The sequence below is a fragment of the Canis lupus genome, chromosome 32 (assembly GCF_003254725.2).
Source record: "Canis lupus dingo isolate Sandy chromosome 32, ASM325472v2, whole genome shotgun sequence".
NCBI classification, from domain to species: domain Eukaryota; kingdom Metazoa; phylum Chordata; class Mammalia; order Carnivora; family Canidae; genus Canis; species Canis lupus.
Window position 1 is genome coordinate 23,458,228 of NC_064274.1, and position 21,832 is coordinate 23,480,059.

The window sequence follows — 21,832 nt, forward strand, 5'->3', positions numbered from 1 at the left end:
GTTTATTGTTGAATCTCTCCTCCTTTTTAAGGACAAAATGCTCCAAAGCTAATGACTTCACATAGTCCGTAGCATTAAGTAGATTAATGTTGATTTTGCTGAGCATTCTTAGCCACAAGTTGAGAAGTTGAGAAGACTTTCATCTTCTCTCCTTACTTTTAAGGAGAACTTTTAAAAATCTAGAGAAGCCTGAACTGCTTTATTATTTAAAGCATGTGGATATGTTGACAAATAAATAGAGTAACAAAAATATCTTTTGTTTCAATCCAGTCATTTAATTTTTGTGATTATGTATTGATAAGTCTAATTTTATTTGGAAATCATTTCAAAAATCTTAATTAGGAACTTTTGTTCACAATCCTCTCTCTATACCAATCTGGCAATCTTTATTGATTGGTCCACTTCCTTAGATATAGTTATCTATGTCTCAAGTTAAATTGGTGTCAGACATAGCTTCACAAAACACAATTTTAAAAGAATGGTAGCTCTGTAACCAGTTTGTCATCCATAGTAGAATTCTACATGGTTCATCCCCAAATGCTCAGTTTAGGAAAATAGAGTAGATACATGGTTATTCAGTAGCTGGGGCAAGGGGAAACCAAGATGAATATTCTCCCTCACTTTGGCACAGAAATGAAATAATCTATTTAAAACTATTCCATTTCTGATGTTTAAATTGAAGAACTGGACTTATCATTTTATTATTTCTTTTATTAAAATGTGACATGTAGGGGCACCTGGGTGACTCAGCGGTTAAGCCTCTGCCTTCAGTTCAGGTCGTGATCCTGGGGTCCTGAGATCGAGTCCCACATCAGGCTCTCTATAGGGAGCCTGCTTCTCCCTCTGCCTATGTCTCTGCCTCTCTCTGTGTGTCTCTCATGAATAAATGAATAAAATCTTTAAAAAATAAAATAAATAAAAATAAATAAAATATAACATGTATTTTAACAAAATTTAGTTTCAAAACAAATTCCAGTGTTATCATTGATCTGATGTAATACTTTTTTAAATTAGTAAATATTTAAATAAAGTTACTCATCCAGACAAAAAGATTTTTTATCTATTGCATCTGTTTTTCCGTTGTTTTAATAACTGACTTTTAGGGTTACTTGGGTGGCTCGGTTGGTTAAGTGTCTGCCTTCAGCTCAGGTCATGATTCCAGCGTCCTGGGATCAAGTCCAGCATCAGGCTTCCTGCTCAGTGGGGGGAATCAGCTTCTCTCTCCCTCTGCTACTCCCGAGCTTGTGCTCTCTCTCTCTTGCTCGCTCACTCACTCTCTCAAATGAATAAATAAAATCTTTAAAAAAAATAACTGACTTTTAGGTAAGCCTCTAATATTTTGTACTTTCCTTTCAAAAGAGGTGTCAGTATTATTAGAAAGATTAACCAGTATTTACTCCAGCTAATTTTTATTATGTTGCACTAAGATGAGTTTCTATGTAAATAAATGAACTAAGAAAATTTCCTTTTCGTTTGAAAACAGAAGGACATGGATGAACTTGATGATATTCTCACATCCATATTCAAACATGAGATACCATATTATGAGTTTCGATCATTCCAACCTGAAATCGACCCACAGAAAGAATGTAAGTATTTTCCAGCTTCATCAATTATTCACTCTGTGCAACTATTTAATAAATATTATAGCTAGGAATATAGCTATCTGCATTGGTGATTAAATGTTTTAGACAATTCCCATCCCCTGGCAAGAAAGCACATTTGTAACAAACTTCTAAAGCTCCATTTGGTAAATTGTTTTATCACAAGCCCTAAAAATGTGCCTAACCTTTGCAATCAGCAAACCTGCTTCCTGATTCTTATTCTAAGGAAATTTCTAGATAATTGATAATGGAGATTGTTCATCATAGCATTATTTGTAATTACTGAAAGTAGAAATAACTTATTCTTCCAAATGTAGGTAATTGATTAAATAAATTTTGGCACATCCATTAATACAACAATCATAAACAAATTTTATTATGAACTGATTTGCTGGCTGGAGTGATGCTTTGATATATACTTAATTGAATAAAAGCAGGGTACATAGCAGTAGATAGAATGTGATCTGCTTAAAACAGTACATAGCTTTAGTAGTATATATGTTTATATATGTGATAGGTAGAAAGAGAGTCTGGACAAACATGCACCTGTTAACAATAGTTGTTCAATTTAAGGTATTACATCTTTTTTTTTTCATTTTACTTAATCTGTGTTTTCTACAATGACTCTTATTTGTATCATAAAAAGAAATATGTATACGTATCAAGAAAAGTATATAGAGGAGCTACTACAAGAGAAATCATACTTCTAAATTTTATCATGAGCTCAGCAGTACGTTTTCAAAATTACCTGTTCCTATGTAGTTTGTTGACACACTGTTTATAATTCACTTATATGCCGACTATGTGCCATACACTATGATAGAGACATAATGGTGAGTAAGACAGGCATGAGGCTAAAGAATAGGAGAGGTCTAGTATAGGTATACTGTAGGACTATTTAGCAGAGGCTTTTTCTGTAGAGTTTCTATGCTATTTGAAGTAGTTTTATCCTCAGGTTGGCAAGCCTCAGGGAAACAGGAAGGGAAAGAGTAGGAGCCTGAAATCACCGGCAATTTTGAATTACCTAGATGTGCAAGAACCCCTAAGATGTTTACATTATGAGTTTACATTATGTGGAAAGGTTAATAATGGGCTAGTTTTGAATGAGAAATCTTGTGAGAATGGTGAAAACTTATTTTATTCCCCAAATGCATTTTAACAATATATAACTCACAAAAGTTAGACTTTAAGTTAAGGTAGAAAAGGAACATAACATGATATCTCACTTGAGACACTCATAATTTGATTGGGAAACAAGATAATGTATAAGTCATAATAGAAAGAAACAATGTACTAAACTCTATGGAATTGATTGCCTCAACAATAGGATTTTAGAGAAAAGCTGTATTATTTTTCAAGACTTGTTTCATAAAGGAGGTATGATCTTTACGTGAGTCTTGAATAACGTGTTCCAATTAGGAAAGAGAAAAGAAATAGGAATTCTATGCAGGAAAAAGTGCTGGAAAGATATGAGATAGAATTATTAAACAATTTTTCAAATTCCTTCAGCATTTGAATTTATTTAGGTTGTGGAATGAGAATTATGGAACTGAGAGAATGGAATGGCCTCTCATTTTTACGGGTTAAGAATTCTAGCTAAGTTTGAAAAGTGCTTGTTACCTTGTTTAGGCTGTAAAATGTGAATTTTAGAGTTAGAAATGATGGAAGAGCTCTGGTCCCTTATTTTTATAGAAAAAGAATTCTGGATACGTTAAATCACAGTTCCTGATAATGTGGATACAGTTAAACTTCTGCTTTTCTAGCAAACTTCCAGGTAAAGCTGATGCTGCTAGTCTCAGATCTTTCATGAGTACTAAGTGTTTAGAGCAGTGGTTCTCAAACTTAGTGAGTATTATGATTAGCTGTGGAGCTTTTAGAACATTTGATGCCTAAACCACATCCCTCTTCCACCCCCAAGTAATGAAGAATCTGGGAATGGTTCCAGCTCTCAGTAGTTTTTAAAGTTTTCTAGGTGATTCCAATGGGCAGCCAAGTTTATCCACCCCTTGTGTCTTCAACTTATTACAGATTTCTACAGGGAAGTAATTCATCTTCATACTGATCTTTGGCATAAAGAAAATACTACTCTCTCTTTACAAAGGCTATAAAATTAGTAGAGTCTGAAAGTTTTGAATCATTACTAGAATTTAATAATCATTATATATTTGAAAGAGATTTTTAAACATTTTTGAAAGAAAGCTACAAATGAAAAGTTCAATGTAATCTAGGTAATTCATTCAGAAACCTCATTGCTGGATTTTGTTAGATGACGGACGCTATTAAACCTGTAACATGCAAACAACCGTCATGATATGAGGCTTTTACTCCTAGTGGAAGTACAAAATAACAAAATACAAATCACAGAACAAAAATACCCAAGATAGACATGAATATGACTGCAGTCATGTTTTGCTTGCTTTCTTGACCTTATAATCTTGAATTAAAGTCAGCTTCAGAATACCTGGTCTTTAAGAACTTGCACCTGGATTTTCATAGTGTTCAAGTTAAATTGATGAGAAGATTTGAGAGGCCTTTATACACAAAGTGGAATTAATTCAACAAGAGAGTTTGGGAAAGAAATGGTAGGTTGTTAAGTAAGTTCTGTAGAAACATTTCTAGATATGAACTGAGCAGTAAGTTCAGCAAACAGTGAATCAGGTATAATTTCAGATATCTGTCCCTGAAGACAGTTCTACAATTATTTGGTGAAATATTTTGCTTATTAAATATTTATTATTTATTACTCTATATTTTAGATGAAATAAATTGGATGTTAGGACACTGTGTGAAGAAGATAGCCATAAGGAATCGGTAGGATGTACTTGAGGGGTGAGCCATGGAATTACATACAGATAGCTATGGTTCTTAAAAATATGATGCTAAATGCTATATTAATCAAAACTGTTATATCATTGTTTCATCCTCTTTTCTTCTCAAGTTGACTTTGGTAAATTCTGGGTTTAGTTCCCTGTCACTTCATTTATAATAAGTAAAATGTTATTCCTTGCCATTATGCCTTGGTCATTTTCACTCCTATCTACCAATTAATTTCCTTGACTTTTCTTTTCCCCAGGCAAGCAGAGTTGGGGTATATTATATCTCTATAATTAGAGATAACTCAAAAACTATATAGAAATCAAATCTACTTTAGTGTTCTCTTACCCTATAATGCTTTATTATTGATTTAAAATAATATTTTCCATTGAGGAGAATTTTCCATAAGAAAAAAATTCTCCCTAGGAGTAGAATAATAAAAGGGTTCTAAATGATCTTGCTATGTTAGTGTAACATAGAACTTTTGAACACAAAAGTCATCAAAATAATTCATGAACAACTTTCCAGTATGTGAATCATCAGGGGCTACGAAATCAATATATGGTATTTTAACAGGCAATTTTCTACTGAGACATGAGATACTAGAATAGGAAATATCAGAGTACATTCCTTAAAGCAAGAGTATGATTTTTGAGAAAATTCTGTTTTGGTTGTTGATTATATAACACACGTGGTATATATAAACACACGTGGTATGGGCCACTGTGAAATTGATTCGAATGCACCTGACATTGTGTGGTGATGAGACAGAGCAGCACAGCGGCCAGACAAGACTGCTTTAACCTGTCTGCAGCTCTCCCCTGTTTCAAGCTCTCTGCAGAGTTTTGGGAAAGTCTTGCTGTGGTAGTTACATGAATTTCCCTAACTTCAGAACCCTTCCAAGGACTGGGTCATAAAGAGACTCCCCTGTCATGGACAGGAAAAAATAAATAGCTTGGCTTTATTTATTTATTTATTTATTTATTTATTTATTTATTTAAAAGGCTACAGCTGCTGGTTCAATCACCAATGGGAGTTAGTTCATGAAAAAGGAAACTAGGTTAATTTAAGGCAGATTATTTACCTACACCCAGAGAAGAGTACTGGTTTAATTAAGCCCATGCCAATTTTTTAGAACATGTCAAAACATATCCATTTACAACAAATAGCAGTATCTTAATCTAACATAAGACAGCATACACTTGCCAGTGACAACTGAAAGTATTAACTGGGAATATTACCTCCATATATGTCTATAAAATGTAGAGCATATAACTGAATATTAGGTACAAATGTAGTAGTCACTGCAGCTCTAAGATTTGTCATGAACTTGTAATAAGTTTAGGTTCATAGAAAATAGCTCATTTACCAAGGAGAGGAGAACCACATGCTATTGTGCTCTTTTTGTATCATCAAATAATTTAAACATACAGGAAAATATAGAGAACAATGCAAAAAACACCCTTGTATCCATCACCTCGCTTTTCCAAATCTTAACATTTTGTCACATTTGCTTCAGAGCTTCTATTTTTAAGAAATAAAATGCTAAATATCTAGTTGAATTTTTCTAAATCTCCCTCTGTGATTCCACACACTTGAAAAGTGACTGATTAAATTTCTTGTTTTAAATAAATTTCTTGATCATTCTCATGCAGTTCTTCATTTTTTCTAGATACATTTGTTTCCATAATTTATGTTGTACAGTTTTGTATATTTCATGTAAATGATATCACATTTTTCCCTTCATCTTACTATTTTTGCCCAATATAGGTTTTTTTTTTTTTGTATTTATACACCTGTCTGGATACATTGCTATTACAATACGTTGACTATATTCCTTATGCCAGGCCTTATTCATTCCATAACTGGAAACCTGTATTCCTTTTTCATTTTAAATCATTTGAGAAGAAAATCAGAAGCAATGAAAAAATCAATCTGAAGGGTAAATGGTCAAGATTATTCCTTATTCTGGGATAAGAAGGAATAGGTGGTAGGGAAAGAAAAGGTCATGTAAACACACTTTAAATTAGTTACAAACACATCACTGTTTAGTAAATACACTAAATTAGGGATAGATTTACACATAACACTAACGTAGTAATTGAGTAATTTGGAGATTTAGTATGTAAATTGACTGTGAAATTACAGATTTTTTTTTCACTTCATTTTCTTGATAACTCAACCTATAGGTATAGATTTTCACAACTTCTACCAAGGACATTTTTAGCATATTCTCAAGTTACTTTTGTGAGTTGATGGTTCAATTTTTATCAAATAATAATAAAATAAAACAACCACTTTGAATTCTTTAAAATGTTTTCCACTTGAATAACCAAAAAAAGAGTTATTCCTTTAGTATTATACCACTGTTACTCACTTTTACAGTATTTCTTTGAGGATTCTTTATTTCTCCAGACATGAAGTTTGAAAAGTTATGCTTATAAGCATCATAACTGTGATTGAAGAATGTATATTTTTTTTTAAAGTAAGAAAAGAATGAAGGAAGCTAAAAAGATAATGTTGATACCAGGTCCAAAATTTGGCCTTTTTCCCACTTAAATTATTCTCCAGAAAAGGAAGCACCACTGGCCTTGAGTCCATAGAGAGCATAGATAAGAAAGAACAGTATGTCCTACAGAATCAGAGAAACCTTCCTGGTCTTAAGATGTATCCTAACACTGTGAAGATAAGCAATGTGCTATCTGGAGTCAAGCAACTTTTTATGATGGTCAGCCATTCACATTTCAACAACATTTGTAATTCTTTCTCATTATGCCCATTTACATTACTGTAACAACACATATTCTATAATATTTGAGAATTTTGTAATTATAGATGAAAAAGATGAGCCTTCAAATGTAATATATTCTCAAGTTAAGAGAATTTTGATCTAAAAGATTATATTAAGCAATCTTAGGTTTTCATTCATATTATAAGTGTAAACAAAGTTTCTCCTCAAACTCTGTATCAATAGATAGTATCTGTAGAGCAAATAATGGGAAGAATTATAGACTTTATTTATTCATGACAGACAGGCAGAGAGAGGCAGAGACATAGGCAGAGGGAGAACCAGGCTTCCCGCAGGGAGCCTGATGCAGGACTACATCCCAGGACCACAGGATCATGACCTGAGCCAAAGGCAGACGCTCAACTACTGAGCCACCCAGGTGCCCATAATTATAGTTTTGAGTAACTCCCCAGGACCCCCAAAATTCTGCAAAAAAATCTAAAAGTAACTGGAAATACAGACTAATTCAGAGTGAAATAAAGCACTACACAGAAGAAACAGAAAAGTATCAATTAACTGCCTCATAGGTTCATTTTCCATGGTAGTGAGACTGAATTTCATTTTTATATGCCCTTCCCCCATTTTAAGCATCTCCAAAGTTGAAGGATGTGTTCACACATACACACATTAGTATATGAATAGAAGCCTATAGGACAAAATTGTGACTAGAGCAATGTATAATACAAGGGACAAAATAGCAGATAAAAAAAAAAAAAAAGTAACAGACCAGGCTGAGAATCCAAAGTATGTGGTAACAGCAGGGTTAACAGCACATGATAAAGAACAATAGAGGCTTAAAAGCTGAAGTAGTAGGCTGCATTGTGTCTAGCTGCTTTCGTAGCATTTCTATCCTGAGAACCAGTTTCTGACTTGGCTCATTCTGGAAGCCAGAAAGGTGAGCTGGAAAGGCAAAAGTTGTATCCTTATGGAAGAAGTTGTTGATAATAATGGAAATATGGGAAATAAATGTGACCTCTACCCATGATACCTGACTGACTATAAGAAGTTATTTCCTCCATGCTCATTATCCACAGAATCTGAATAGACATTACCTCTATAAGAATATGACATGTGATGCATGGTTGAAATATTATTTCTAACAATGATTATTTCTGAGATTGCTGTAAGACTGTACATTCCTCCAGGAAATAAAAGTATATGTATTTTAGCATTAAGTTTTGTCTTCTATTGTAGCCTTTACCATTGACAACCTGAAAAGATATTTTAAAATATGTAAGTCAGGGGTGCCTGGATGGCTCTGTTGGACATCCTACTCTTGGTTTCGGCTCAGGCCATGGTCTCAGGGTTGTGGGATTGAGCACTGAGTCAGGTTCCACTGGTCCCTACAGTGTCTGCTTGGCCCTCTTCCTTCCTCTCTGCCCCTTCCCCTACTCTCTCTTTCTCTTTCTCTAAAATAAATAAAATCTTTTTTAAAAAAAATGAATAAAATATGTAAACTAAGACAGAAGAGGGAATCTCTTGGAGAAACAGTGATTAGAATGGAGAAGAAGTACTACCCCAGACATACTTTGTATATTTTACAGTTTTATTAGCAATCTGTGAGGTTAACCTCAGTTTTCCTGGATGTCCACTGTTGCTTAATTATTTGAACCAAGCCTCATTCTTTCTTGTATTTAGCATTTTGCTCATAAACTTTAGTGGACATCAGAATTCCTTGGAAGGTTTGCTAAAACCCAAATTTCTGGGCCCTACTCAGAATTTCTGATACAGTAGGTCTGGGATGGGCCCAGGAATTTCAAATTTCTCACAAATTCGTAGATGATGCTGATGCTACTGGTCTATGAGTCACCAATGAAAACCGCTGAGTAAACACAGCAATAATTGGCAGTACTGTCATATACATAAATAAAATTGACACGAATCCAATTAAAGTCAAGATAGCAGATTTATTTTTATCTTATCATTCCATGTCCCAGAATTTAAAGTCTGGCTGCAAATGAAGTAATCTTAGAGTGCTTATCTAAGAAATATATTTTGTGTGTATCATTAGAAAAAACAAAAAAACCCTCATGAATTTTTAGACGTTAATGAACTCTGCTTTATAATAGGCACTCTTCCACATACTGAGGGAAGGTAGAGGAATATGAAATCAGTAAAATACAAACCATACATTCAGAGGGCACCAATGACAAGGGAAGAGAAGACGTCACAAAAATAAGTGCCACTCATAGAGTGTATGCTCTACTAATAAGAGCTAACATCCACATTTTGCATACTCTATGTGAAGAACAATTCTAAGCACTTTATTTACCTTAACTCATTTAATTCCTCACAAGAATCCCTAGGAAAGACAGTACCTGTCTTGATTTTCTACTTCTGATCTGTAGTATCTGACAGTAGAATGGAAGAAATGACATATGAGCTTTCTGAATATGCTGCTTGAATTCTCTACTCAAATGACTAAGACACATATGTTATTCTTCTCTGGGTCCACACAAAAAAATAAAGGGTTTTCAGAGACAAAAGTAATAAGTTTAAATATGTAAGTTTATCATAGAGTTAGAGAAAATACATAAACATTGTCCATTAGTAACTGGTAACAGGAAAGAGGCTCTGTAATAGCCATTTAATAAGAAAAATACATGCATGGGTTAGCCTCAATTATATACACACACTCACAATGGAAGTGGACCTTTTATTATAAATTGAATAAGTTATTACTTAAGGAATTTCTTCTTACATTTGCAGGTGATGTGCAGTAGTGATTTGTAGTGTCACTGCATGTGTAAAAACTCATTCTATTGCTCTGAGAAGGATAGTAACTCAAAGACACAAAATAGTTTTTATGTCTTGTAGCCATAAGTTATGGTTTACCAAACCCACCATGGTCATTTTCTTCACCTCATTAGGCAGGATGCTCCAGAGAAATAGAATAGATGTATTAAGAGAGACAAAGAGACAGAGGGAGGTTTACTTTAAGGAACTGGCTCATGTGATTGTGGCGCTGGCAATTCTGAAATGTGTACGTCATTCCAGGGGGCTGGAAATTTCAGCAGGAGTTGGTTTTGTTGCCCTGTGGTGACCTAGGAGCTAAGTTTATAACCACTATGCTCTACTCAAAGGCCCATATGTCTAATTTAACTTATTGCTATGTAATTTATTGTGACAGCTACCTCATCAACACCCACACCTATACTTTTCCATGACCACCATTGTCACTTTCCCTAATAAATTTCTCTTTCGCTTACCTTGTAACTTTGGAGCCATGAACCTGAATGTTATCTTAAATTCACCTCTTTCTTCAGCAGACTCAATCAAGTCCTACTAACTTTTCTTTTAACGTGTCTGATATTTCTGTCCTTCCTTGTCCATTCCAGGCTGTCTCCACTCTAATTCAGGCCATCAGTTACTTCTTGTTCCTGAAAAAATCTTCTAGCAGGTATTTCTAACATGTTTCATTTTCTATCCTACACTTCAGTGCTCCCCAAACATTCTTATGTTCCATTTTTATTCTGTCCCTATGTTATGTATGATGGTGCTTCCAAAGGCATCTTAAGCTCTAACCAGTCCATTTATTGTTTCCAATACTGCCCAGATTTTCCTCCTTGCCTTAGTTCATTTTTATTATCAAAATTATTTAACTTTTTTTTTAAAGAATAAATCCATTGCTAAAGACTATAAGAAGTCCTCAAAAATGCTGAATACTCTTGACTACTGAAATCAAGCATTCTTGCCTGATATGTTGATTTACTGCTTCGTGGTGCATATCTTTTGATTTCCATGTGCAACCCATACAAAGGCCAGTGGACAGCTTTCTATCTGTAAGTCATAGCCTCATGGGAGAGTGTACAACTTTATCCAGAGGGCTTCCACACTTAGATTGTTCTAGGTTTCCTGATTCTTTCTAGACACCATTCTGCTTCTTCCTCGCTTCTTAGTGTTTTATATTGTCAAGATTCATCAGAGACAAAGTTAGTGATTTTCAAAAGTCATTTTTAAATGAACACAGAGAAACAGAATACAGTCACACATCTAGAGAAATGAAGTTTCTAGAGACTTCTTATTTTATTTATTTATTTTAGAGATTTTTTATTTTAAACAGAGATTCGCCACAGATTGATTGGATTGGTTGAACTTGGAGCAGCCTTACTTGGGGCAGCATTACTCTTTTTATTACTTCATCACTGAGTTTGATACTGGAAAATGGATAATAAACCTGTTCAAATGTTGTAAGATTTAATTTTAATTGATATCATTCCAAGAACTGTTAAATGAGGACTCTGTATGCTCCTTTGCTTCTTAACATCACCTTTAGGCATGGGGTCCCAGCTCCCAGGCTATTTATTGTGGCCTCATGGATTGCTTCAGTCTTCTTTTGCATGCTGCCTTATTTCACCCTGGCCATTCCTGGCCCACTGCCCTGGATGAGAAGATGTTTTACAGTGTGTCCTCAAATACTCTTTCTCTGGGATCAGACCATCTTGCGTCAACCTGCTGCTTAATGTTCTTCTGCTCTGCTATCACTCATTCCAACACTATGTGTCTGTGATTCCTCCTTTTCAACTCCTTTCATTCATTAGTTGTCATATTTCCTTCCCTTTTCCTTTCTCTTCCTTCTTCCTCTTTTCCTCTTTCTCCTCTTATTACTACTGCTGCTAATTTTTGGTGGATTCTATTTGGGTACTTAGGAACAATGAACTTTTTCTGGATTCAAGGTCACATGCTCCATTCATTTCCCATGCTTCATATCAGTTATCATTCATATGTTTTGCATGCCAGAACATCAATCTTCCAGAACTTTATTTTTTTTAGTTTTATAAAACTCCCAAATTTTAAGCATTTAGTTACAACAAAATATACAGAATCTACCAAAATTAATAAGATGTACAATCACTCAAAGGAATTTGTATTATCTGAGAACGGCACGGTAAGGATTCCCTTTCATACTAGATTTTTCCTATTGTTTTGTCTAAGCATGGTAAGTGGGAAAATAGGCAAAACAGAGTCATGCCCTAGGACTGTCCTTCCTACTTCCAGAGTGGTTGCCAGTGTGGACTCTAAACATGCCCAGTTTGGATTTTAACTTTGTAGGCTCTAAACACAGAGACAAGCAGGGAGAATGCCTCAGAAATCATAAGGTGAGATATTCACAGGTTCCTCTTCTAGCCCTATGCCTTTCCTGGCCTCACTCTGAAGCAACACAAAGGACTGCACTCAGAGACTCCTTCACTGTGTGGAAGAAAGAAAAGAAGGCACCATATTTTGAAAATTTCTAGCCGTGTTGCAATGGGAAACAAATTCTGAACTCTCTCTCCAAAAGGAGAAGGGGCTTTAGATTGCATTAAAATGCAATTGATTGTCATTGTTCACAGTAGTTACATATTATACAGTCGCTGAATAGAGAATACTGAACATTGCTTTAGGAAAAATATAGGATTAGTTTCTTGCAAACCTCTGGTCACATTTTTGTCAACCCATCAATACATAAACTCATTTTTTTGCATGTTTCTGTTTAAAAACACAGCATTTATATGTATTTTTATTCATTAACATTGAACTCATTAACAATATCATTTGATTCATACCTGAACAAAGTTTATCTAACATACTTATTTTCTTCATAAAGCATATCACAGCCTTCTTGTGCTTGGGAACACCAAACAACACCTCTGTATTGTGCCAGGGAGCCACTTTGTAAACAACTAAATCACCACCAACATCCAAAAAAAACCCCACAAAAATGGGAAACATGTAGCACTACATAGACCACAAGGAAGACATTTGTTTAAAGTATGAGAGTTGAAATTAGAAGGCAGGGTGTTGCCTTGTTTGGACTCAGCTGGGAACATGCACTTTGGGTGACTCAGATTTTTCACTGCTCTTCACATGTATACAAAGACCACAAAAGGGCCACAAATTTTGGTTTAGGGGTGGTGGGACACAAATAAATTTTTGTGAGTTGGAAAATTTGCAAATATGGAATTCCTGAATAGTGAGGCTCAATAGTAGTTGTTTGTATGAAAGAATACATTGGACCTAGGTTTAATAGCTTATTGATTAAATGTTATTATCTTCATTTAAATGTTGAGAAAATCGTGATACCAAGTTCAAGTAGCTTATCCAAATAACATCATTAGTAAATGCTAGAATTGGGATTCTATCCATTTAATCTGGTTTCAAAGCCCTAATGCTTAAGCACTAACTGCATGATATTGACTCCCAAATTAAGTAAATATTAAGTTTTAGAATTTTAAGATTTATAATACTGAAAGATGTTATTTTGAATTTTATGTATTAAGATGAAACCAGGATTCATTTGAATTTAATGCTGATTAGGAATTTAACTGTTTTAACTAAAAAAAAAAAAAATCTGTTAAAAATCTTTAAAAAAAAATCTGACATGAAGTTTCCTGAAACAATTAACAAGGGACATACAAAATGGATACAACTTTCAATATTTTCTCATAAATTTTAAGAAGCTATTTTATTTTTTTAAGATTTTATTTATTTATTCGAGACAGAGAGTGAGAGAGGCAGAGACATAGGCAGAGGGAGAAGGAGGCTCCATCCCAGGATCCTGGGATCATGACTTGAGCCAAAGGCATATTCCCAACCACTGAACCACCCCAAGAAAATATTTTAGTAACAAGAATATAATTGCAATAGTTAGTGAGGTAAATACAAAATTGAGTTTAATACTAAAGTGTACTTCTGTGTACTTCCCACTCGTATTTTATGTAATACAAAAGATAACAACAAAACTGCAGCAAGGGTATTGATGGACCATTATTTCCCTCGTGCATTTAATTTACATTGTCAAGGCAGTTATTTTTTGTGCTTGAATTTCTAACTAGGATTTTATGTTTACTATTTCGACAGAGTTGAAGAATGGTACCTCACATGTAGCATTTGTGGTTCTCCTTTCATAGAACGGATTGCACCCAGCAATGCTGTTTTGCAGATCCACAGAAATATGAATGTTTTTATCAGAATCCAAATCCTATGATGAAAGAACAAAAATTATTAGCTTTCTTCAACCTTCATAAATATTATCCTTACTCTTTTAATTGATATCTCACCTATGACATGACTTCTTACCCAGAGGAAAATCAGAAGTCCCCAACCCTCTAATTTTATACATGAAGAATCAGAGGTTCAGGGAGACAAAGGAATTTTCTTAAGCATTACAGATTTAGTGGCTGAGCTTAGATTAGAAAGCAGATATCCTGACTCGTCTCCTCTTTGTTGTGTGCTTCATTATTTTGTCCTAAAGTGGCCACCTGGTCATTCTACTTTGAGTGAATAAATATTTATGATTCTAGATAGTGATTTATGAGAACAAATGGATTACATGATCATGCACTTCCAGTTTCCATAGTCATCTTTTAAATTTTTAAAGCTTATATTATAACTTTGGGTATATTCCCCATTCTATTATTCTGGTGAGCAGGATTAATCTTTTGAAAGCTTTGGTTTGATTACTTCAATCTAATTATTGGCCACCTTTTATAGGGATTACCTTGAACTGTTAGAAATGGCTCAGCACAAATATATGACTCAATTTCTTTACTATGTACCAATTTATTCATTTTTATTTGCAAAAACTAGTGAAATTGAAATTTCCTTGAAAATGAGAGACATTTAATTCTGTTCTTTGAAATTACCATTCAACATACTTTGGTTGAAACAACTGAAACTTGAAAATGTATTTCCATTAAAAAAGTCAAAAGCAAACTGACTATACTTTAATGTGAATTGTTGCTGCTTATTTACACCAAGAATATAAAAACAGATGCAATGAATCTTGATTAATTCAATGAAAACTTCCATGAAATTAAGCAGATGTACGCTATAGATTAAGCAAACTTTACATGTTTTTTATATCTTCCTAAGAAATCCATTATTTTAATCTAATAAGTAAGATGATAAGCTGCTTATAAAATAAATTTAAGTTTAAGAAAATTGCTAAATGGGGATGCCTGGGTGGCTCAGAGGTTGAGCATATGCCTTCGGCTCAGAGCGTGATCCCAGCCAGGATCCAGGATCAAGTCCCACATCGGGCTCCTTGCAGGGAGCCTACTTCTCCCTCTGCCTGTCTCTCTGCCTCTCTTTCTCTGTGTCTCTCATGAATAAATAAATAAAATCTTTAAAAAAAAGAAAATTGCTAAATGGTGTATGAGCTAAGACTAATAGGATTTCTGTTTCTCCTTAAGATGTACATCACAAGAGTCTACTGCTCCCATTGTAACAAGAAGCAAGATGATTTTCCAAATCAGTCTCTTTTTTTAATCCAGCTGAAAGTCAATGACAAAAGAAATCTAAATAAACCAAATTCCAAAAAGGGACCAGTCCTTCACAAGAAAAAAGAAATTCAAGACTTCCTTCTTCCCTTACAGAGCAATCCACTATTGATGAGAAGTAAAGAGAAACCAGCTAAACATTTAGCAAACTTTAAATGGCTTTATTAGGCTAGTGTGATGGACAAAAATCTCAAAAAGCCCAATTACAGATCACCCAACACCTCTCTTGTAGGCTGTTATAAGTGCATAGAGCTATTAAACCAAGGGCTGGAGGGCAGGAAAGCTGAGAGAGATCCTTGAAAATATTCTGAGTCTTCCCTGAAGGCCCACTAGTGACTGCTGAAAAGTGAAAGGGGGACAGGTTTGCTGAGACAAATCCCACCAAAGCTTTTACCTATGGAAAGCAAGTTCTAAATACAGAGAGGCATAAAAGCTGGAAGAAATACCTCCAAGTGATTGGGATGGGATGGTAAGGAGTCTGAGTGTACTATAGAGGCCCCACAAAATCTGAGAGAGATATTTTGATGTGAAGAAGTCTGGAGGCAGGACTGGAGGAAAAAAAAAAAGAATTATCTGCTAACCCAAAGGTGACACCCAAGCCACTGAGGTTTCTTGAGTCTTAATAGGGCTCAGATCCCAGGTTGTGTGGAAGAAAGCTGTGATCCTGCCCTCAAAATATCTGAAGCCAGTTGTTAATTGAAGCTAAGTAAAGATGCAAAAATGACCAAGCTCAGTTCACCTACAGATAAATTTGACTCTGATCCCAAGTGTTGTTGTCTGACTAAAGAAATGCTGTGCCTTATTCTGGGGGTAAATATAATTTACTTCAGTTCTTTAATACAATGCTAAGTGTATAACAAAAAAATTACAGGAACTATGAAGAAGGAGTAAAAGGTGATTCTTGGTCAAGAAAATAGACAGTGATTAGAAGCAGATTCAGAAATGTTCCAGGGATCCCTGGGTGCGCAGTGGTTTGGTGCCTGCCTTTGGCCCAGGGTGCGATCCTGGAGACCCACGATCGAATCCCATGTTGGGCTCCCGGTGCATGGAGCCTGCTTCTCCCTCTGCCTATGTCTCTGCCTCTCTCTCTCTCTCTGTGTGACTATCATAAATAAATAAAAATTTAAAAAAAATCTTTAGAAATGTTCCAGATGTTGAAATTTTTAGATGGACCATTAAAATAATTATGATAAAATGTGATAAATTCTATTGTAAAAGTTGGGCAACAAGAATTAATTTTAAATTAAAATTATTTTTATCAGAATAGAAATTATCATAAAAAAGGAAATCCTAGAAATATACAATATCAGAAAAATTTTTTAAAAATTAGATGGGCTTACTTATAGACAAAACAAAGAAGAAAAGAGAATCAGTAAACTTGAAGACAGTCCAAATAAAGTATTCAAAACGAAAAAGAGATGAAAAATCTAGACTCAAAATAAAGCCATAAAAAAGAACAGGCTCAGTTCATCTACATATCAATTTGATTCAATTCTGATCCAAGCTGTATAGGATAATATTAAATAATCTAACATATGTGTAATTGTATTCCCTTAGTAAAGGTGACAGAATGAGGCAGAAAAATATTTGAAGAAATATTGGCCAAGAATGATCCAAAATTGATGATTGACATCAATCCACAGATTCAGTAAGCCCTGTAACTCCCAAGCAGACTAAATACAAAAATATATACCTACACACATCATAGTTAAACTGCTGAAAATTAAAAGTAAAAGTAAAATCTTAAAAGTAGCTGTGGGGGGAGAAGGAGAAGGTGAGGAGTTTGTGTTGGAGAAAGCGCATTCCATACAGGAAAACAATTGTAAAAATGATATCTGACTTCTCATCAGCAATAGAGGCCAGAAGACAATGCAATACATAAGTATATATGGTTCCACTTATATGAAATCCAAGAATAAGTAAAACTTACCTATGTTGATAAAAATTAGAAAGTAGTCCACTTCTAAAGTGGAGAATTGACTAGAATGAGACATGAGAGAATTTGCTGTGGTTATCACAGCTTTCTTTAGCTTATTTTTTTCGGTTGTGGTTACTTGAGTGCAAAGAATTGTTAAAACTCATCAAACTCATCAGTGCAATTTGAAACTATACTTTTATAAAAAAATTTAAGCCCTAGAAACATAAATATCTTTAAAAAAGAACTATAGTGATCGTGTGATTGCAAACATACCTGTTCCAGATACAGAGGAATCCATTCATATCTCAAATTCTCATAATTACCAAATCAGGGTGAAAATATAAAAAGTATGATTTTATAAATAGTATATACATAAAATCCTGTACTAGTTCCTAACATAATCATACCTGTATTGACATAAATTCTTTTATTCATATATAAAATATATTATATCCACATACTGAGTATATTTAATTTGATGTTCTACAAAAATAATGCTAAAGATCATGATCTAATTAACATTAAAATAACTAATATAGCTCCTATGAATCATTTCAAATTCTTTAAAAAGTTAATGCTTTCATATTTTAATTAAAAAAACTCAAATTAGAAATATTTTAGTTATTGACCATGTATATTAGCAGGCTGAGCATTCCCTACTTAATGAAAATAAGCAGACAAAATAACCTCACTCAAGATAATAAAAGCATTGCTGTAAATGATCATTTAGGCCAGTTTAAAACCAATTCACCATTTTATAAAAGAGCAGCTATTCTAGGGGCAGATTATCAGGATGGTCAGTACTTTGGAATAATGAAAAGAATCAGGGAACTTAAGGTTGGAACAAAGATGAATTAGGACAAGGATGCTTTATTTGACAGAGAAGAGAGAAAGGGAAGAAAACTAATATTTTTTGAGCGTCTGTTATGTTTCAGACACTTCTCTGGGCACTTTTTCTATGTCCAGTCACTTAATTATCTTGATAGCCCTATAAATTTGGAAGAGAATTAAGTAATTAGTAGCTTGTTGAAGTTCACATACTGAATACTGACTCTAAGCCTGTGCTCTTGTGACTATTATATTCTATATTGCCCGAAGGATATGAATACATGAGAATTGAGAAGAATTACCTTTCACCTCAACAGAAGTAATAATTGTCTAAAATCAGTGTTGTCTAATCAAGACACAGTCTGCCTTAAGAAGTAAAGGACACTGTCTCTAGAGGTAGGCAAGCAGTACCCAGAGCATCTCGTATAAATTCTAGGAATACAATTCTAATACTGGGTAGGAAACTGGAAAGATACCCTTTAAGGCTCTTTCATGACTATAACTTCACAAAATATATTAGTATATTAGTGGATTTTAAGCTACCACTAAAAATGAAGTAAATAAATGGAAAATAAAGAAGCCAACCTTTAAACCTGTAGCACCCTTTAGTATCATCACTATAAACTTAAATCAGCAGAACTTCCATTTTTGTATCAGAAAACACAGTTTAAAGTAGCACAACTATTAAAAAATGTACCCTGAAAAGTCATGAACACTTGTCACGGTCCTGATTACTCTCTTTGATATACAAGAGAGATTCTTAATGAAGGTGGTTGTTGATTCTAATATTATAGTACCTTAAGCTTGAGGGATTTACTGACAGGAAGTCAGTGAGGTTAAAAAGTGACTGCATTCTCATAATGATTAAACATTTATTTAACGATAAAAACATTTTAAGCTGCATTGACGGTGATTTAAAAGTTCACCAGAATAGCAATGTGGGGGAATAATGCATAATGCATTGATTGCCAGGTGATGGTTTTTTTGCTTATTGTATGATGTGTCAATGAGAGAGATGACCAAAGGCATGTAAAAATCTGACATTATCATGTAAATATTTTTTCATTAACTTTGTCCTGGTTTAATGATCGAAAATTTTGTTTATGGTACCTTTTAATGAAAATAAATAAAAATTATATCTTAATACCTTTTTAAGAAACTAGATTTTTATTTCAAAAATGGTACTACTTTAGACAGTTTCAGCTTTCACAAGCTCATCTTCATAAAATATTTGGTAAATTTTGACACACTGCATACCATATAAGAAGGGACCGGTGTATTTATTGTTGAAATATAACCATGGAATTTACCTATGGCCATTTAGTATTAACACATTTTGAAGGGTAAAATATTTCCTTACAGTAAGTTCTTAATGTATCCTAGAGGTTTATGTTTTGTTTCCTATTAAACCATAAAAACCAATAAGCTAAATAATTTATTCTGCCCTGAAACACCCAAGTGAATATAAACTCAAAATCTAACTCCCCTTATTTCCCTTTTTTCCCCTTTAATCTACAAAATAGCAAAGAGGTAAATAAAGCCAGTTTCAGTTTTCTAAAACATTATGGTAGAAAATTGACTTTTGCTTTGACACCTTCGTTTCTGTTGCTGTAAGTCTTTGCATTACTTGCTTCTGATAATGCCACAGCTATTCAAGCAAGCTGGTGTGTCATTTCTATAACACATTTTTTCCAGCTAGGTGTGAAAATATAGAATAATAACAAACCATCACTATTCTGTGTGTGTTTTGTCATTGCAATAGCTGCTTGCATTCACCATTTTATAATTATACATAATTAATACTTCTAATTGATAGCTAACAACTAATTATGAAATTCAAACTCCAAAACATTGATACAAAAGCTGTAAAATCCTGATGGAAATTTCCATACTAAAAATATTTAAAAATATTTATAAAAGTACTCACCTGTATTTTCTGTTGCAGTTCCTTTTGAAACAAAAATTTCACATAAAGATCTAATATAACCCCTCCAGCAATTATGTGTCCATTTCACCTTCAGAAGGAAGCAAACCAGGCATGGCAATAGAAAACACAGAAAGGTTTTATAGATGGACCTATTTTATATTGTTTTTTAGTGTTTTGCTAATGTTGAAATATATTCAAGAGTTACTGCAATATGATATTTTTGTTCTATTTTGTTTTATATTTAAGAGGTTGATGTGCCTTTCCTTTTTTTTTTAATTTATTTTTTATTGGTGTTCAATTTACTAACATACAGAATAACCCCCAGTGCCTGTCACCCATTGACTCCTAAACTTACCCCACAGGTAAGACTGAGGCATTAATTTGTTAATGAGAATATTAGTTTATATTTATTGTATGATGAGAAATAGGAAAGAGATGCATCATTGTTAAAATGACTGATGGTAGGGGGCTCCTGGGTGGCTCAGTCAGTTAAGCGTCTGCCTTTGGCTCAGGTCATGATCCCAGGGTCCTTGGATGGAGCCCTACATCATCGGGCTCCCTGTTCAGTGGGGAGTCTGCTTGCCCTTCTGGCCCTCACCCAACTCCTGCTCTCTCTCTCTCTCTCTCTCTCTCTCTCTCTCAAATAAATATCTTTTTAAAAAGCCACTGATAGTTTCTTCTATGCAAAATGACACTGAAAGCCTGTTCTACTTTGTAAGAATTACTTTTAGTACTAGATTGTGTTCAACATTTTCTTATGGAATTCCAGACATGATAAAAGCATATTAATCCTATTACCTCTTATGCTTACAGATACTCATTTCAAAGAACTTCCAACTCTTCTCCACTGTGCAGCAAAATTTGGTTTAAAGAACTTGGCTATTCATTTGCTTCAATGTTCAGGAGCAGCATGGGCATCTGAGATGAAAAATTTCGAGGGTTCAGATCCAGCACATATTGCTGAAAGGCATGGTCACAAAGAACTCAAGAAAATCTTTGAAGACTTTTCAGTAAGGTTTTTTTTTTTTTTCCCCATTTTATCTCGAGAACTCTTTTTATAAAGCTTGTGTATATGTGTGCATGTGCTCTTTTGGAAATGATGCTATTGCTCAGCAAGTTTGTAGTGTCTTTTGGTCCTGAGTCATTCACTGTGTTAAAAGCATTTTGCAAGATAGGTCAACTTGTTTTAGTATCACTATAAACCAGCTCTGACTCCACACTTCCTCCCCTAAATAGTCTCTTTTAAAACTTGTCTTTCTGGCTTCTATATAGCCTGTTCCATATTGGAGAGGAAATGGTGAAAAGGATATGAAAATCTATTACCTTTGTTCTTTCATTCAAGAGCTTAAGTAAGATACTATTACGCTCATGAAATCAGATAATAATTATTAGGTTAAAGGAATACATTTTGATAATCATTCAAAAAGTCTATTCCATAAAAAGTTAATTCATGTTAAATTTGTTTCTCATATGTGATTCCTTTTCTCTCTCTGTTAAATCTCAGATTCTTATTATACAGGTTGAAGTCCTAGATTTCAGAAGGACATTAGTTTAGAATTAGTAAGAATACAATCAAGGTAGATTTTGAAGAAGGGGATACTACCTTAGTATATAGAATACACTTTGTCTTTTCGTAATCAACCTTAGAAGAGAAATTATTTCCTCTTGTAATAGGAGAAACATATGCACATT

The 21,832-nt window shown here is 34.0% G+C and overlaps 1 protein-coding gene across 4 annotated transcripts in view; it reads left to right on the forward strand.

The window, feature by feature from the left end:
- Positions 1 to 21,832, forward strand: part of BANK1 (B cell scaffold protein with ankyrin repeats 1) — a 280,683-nt gene that overhangs the window by 106,654 nt on the left and 152,197 nt on the right. For all 4 annotated transcript variants that reach the window (XM_025423160.3, XM_049104948.1, XM_025423141.3 and 1 more), the window contains exons 6-7: positions 1,484 to 1,589; positions 20,954 to 21,150. In XM_025423160.3, coding sequence (XP_025278945.1) covers positions 1,484 to 1,589; positions 20,954 to 21,150 — 303 coding nt within the window. The remainder of the gene's footprint in view (positions 1 to 1,483; positions 1,590 to 20,953; positions 21,151 to 21,832) is intronic.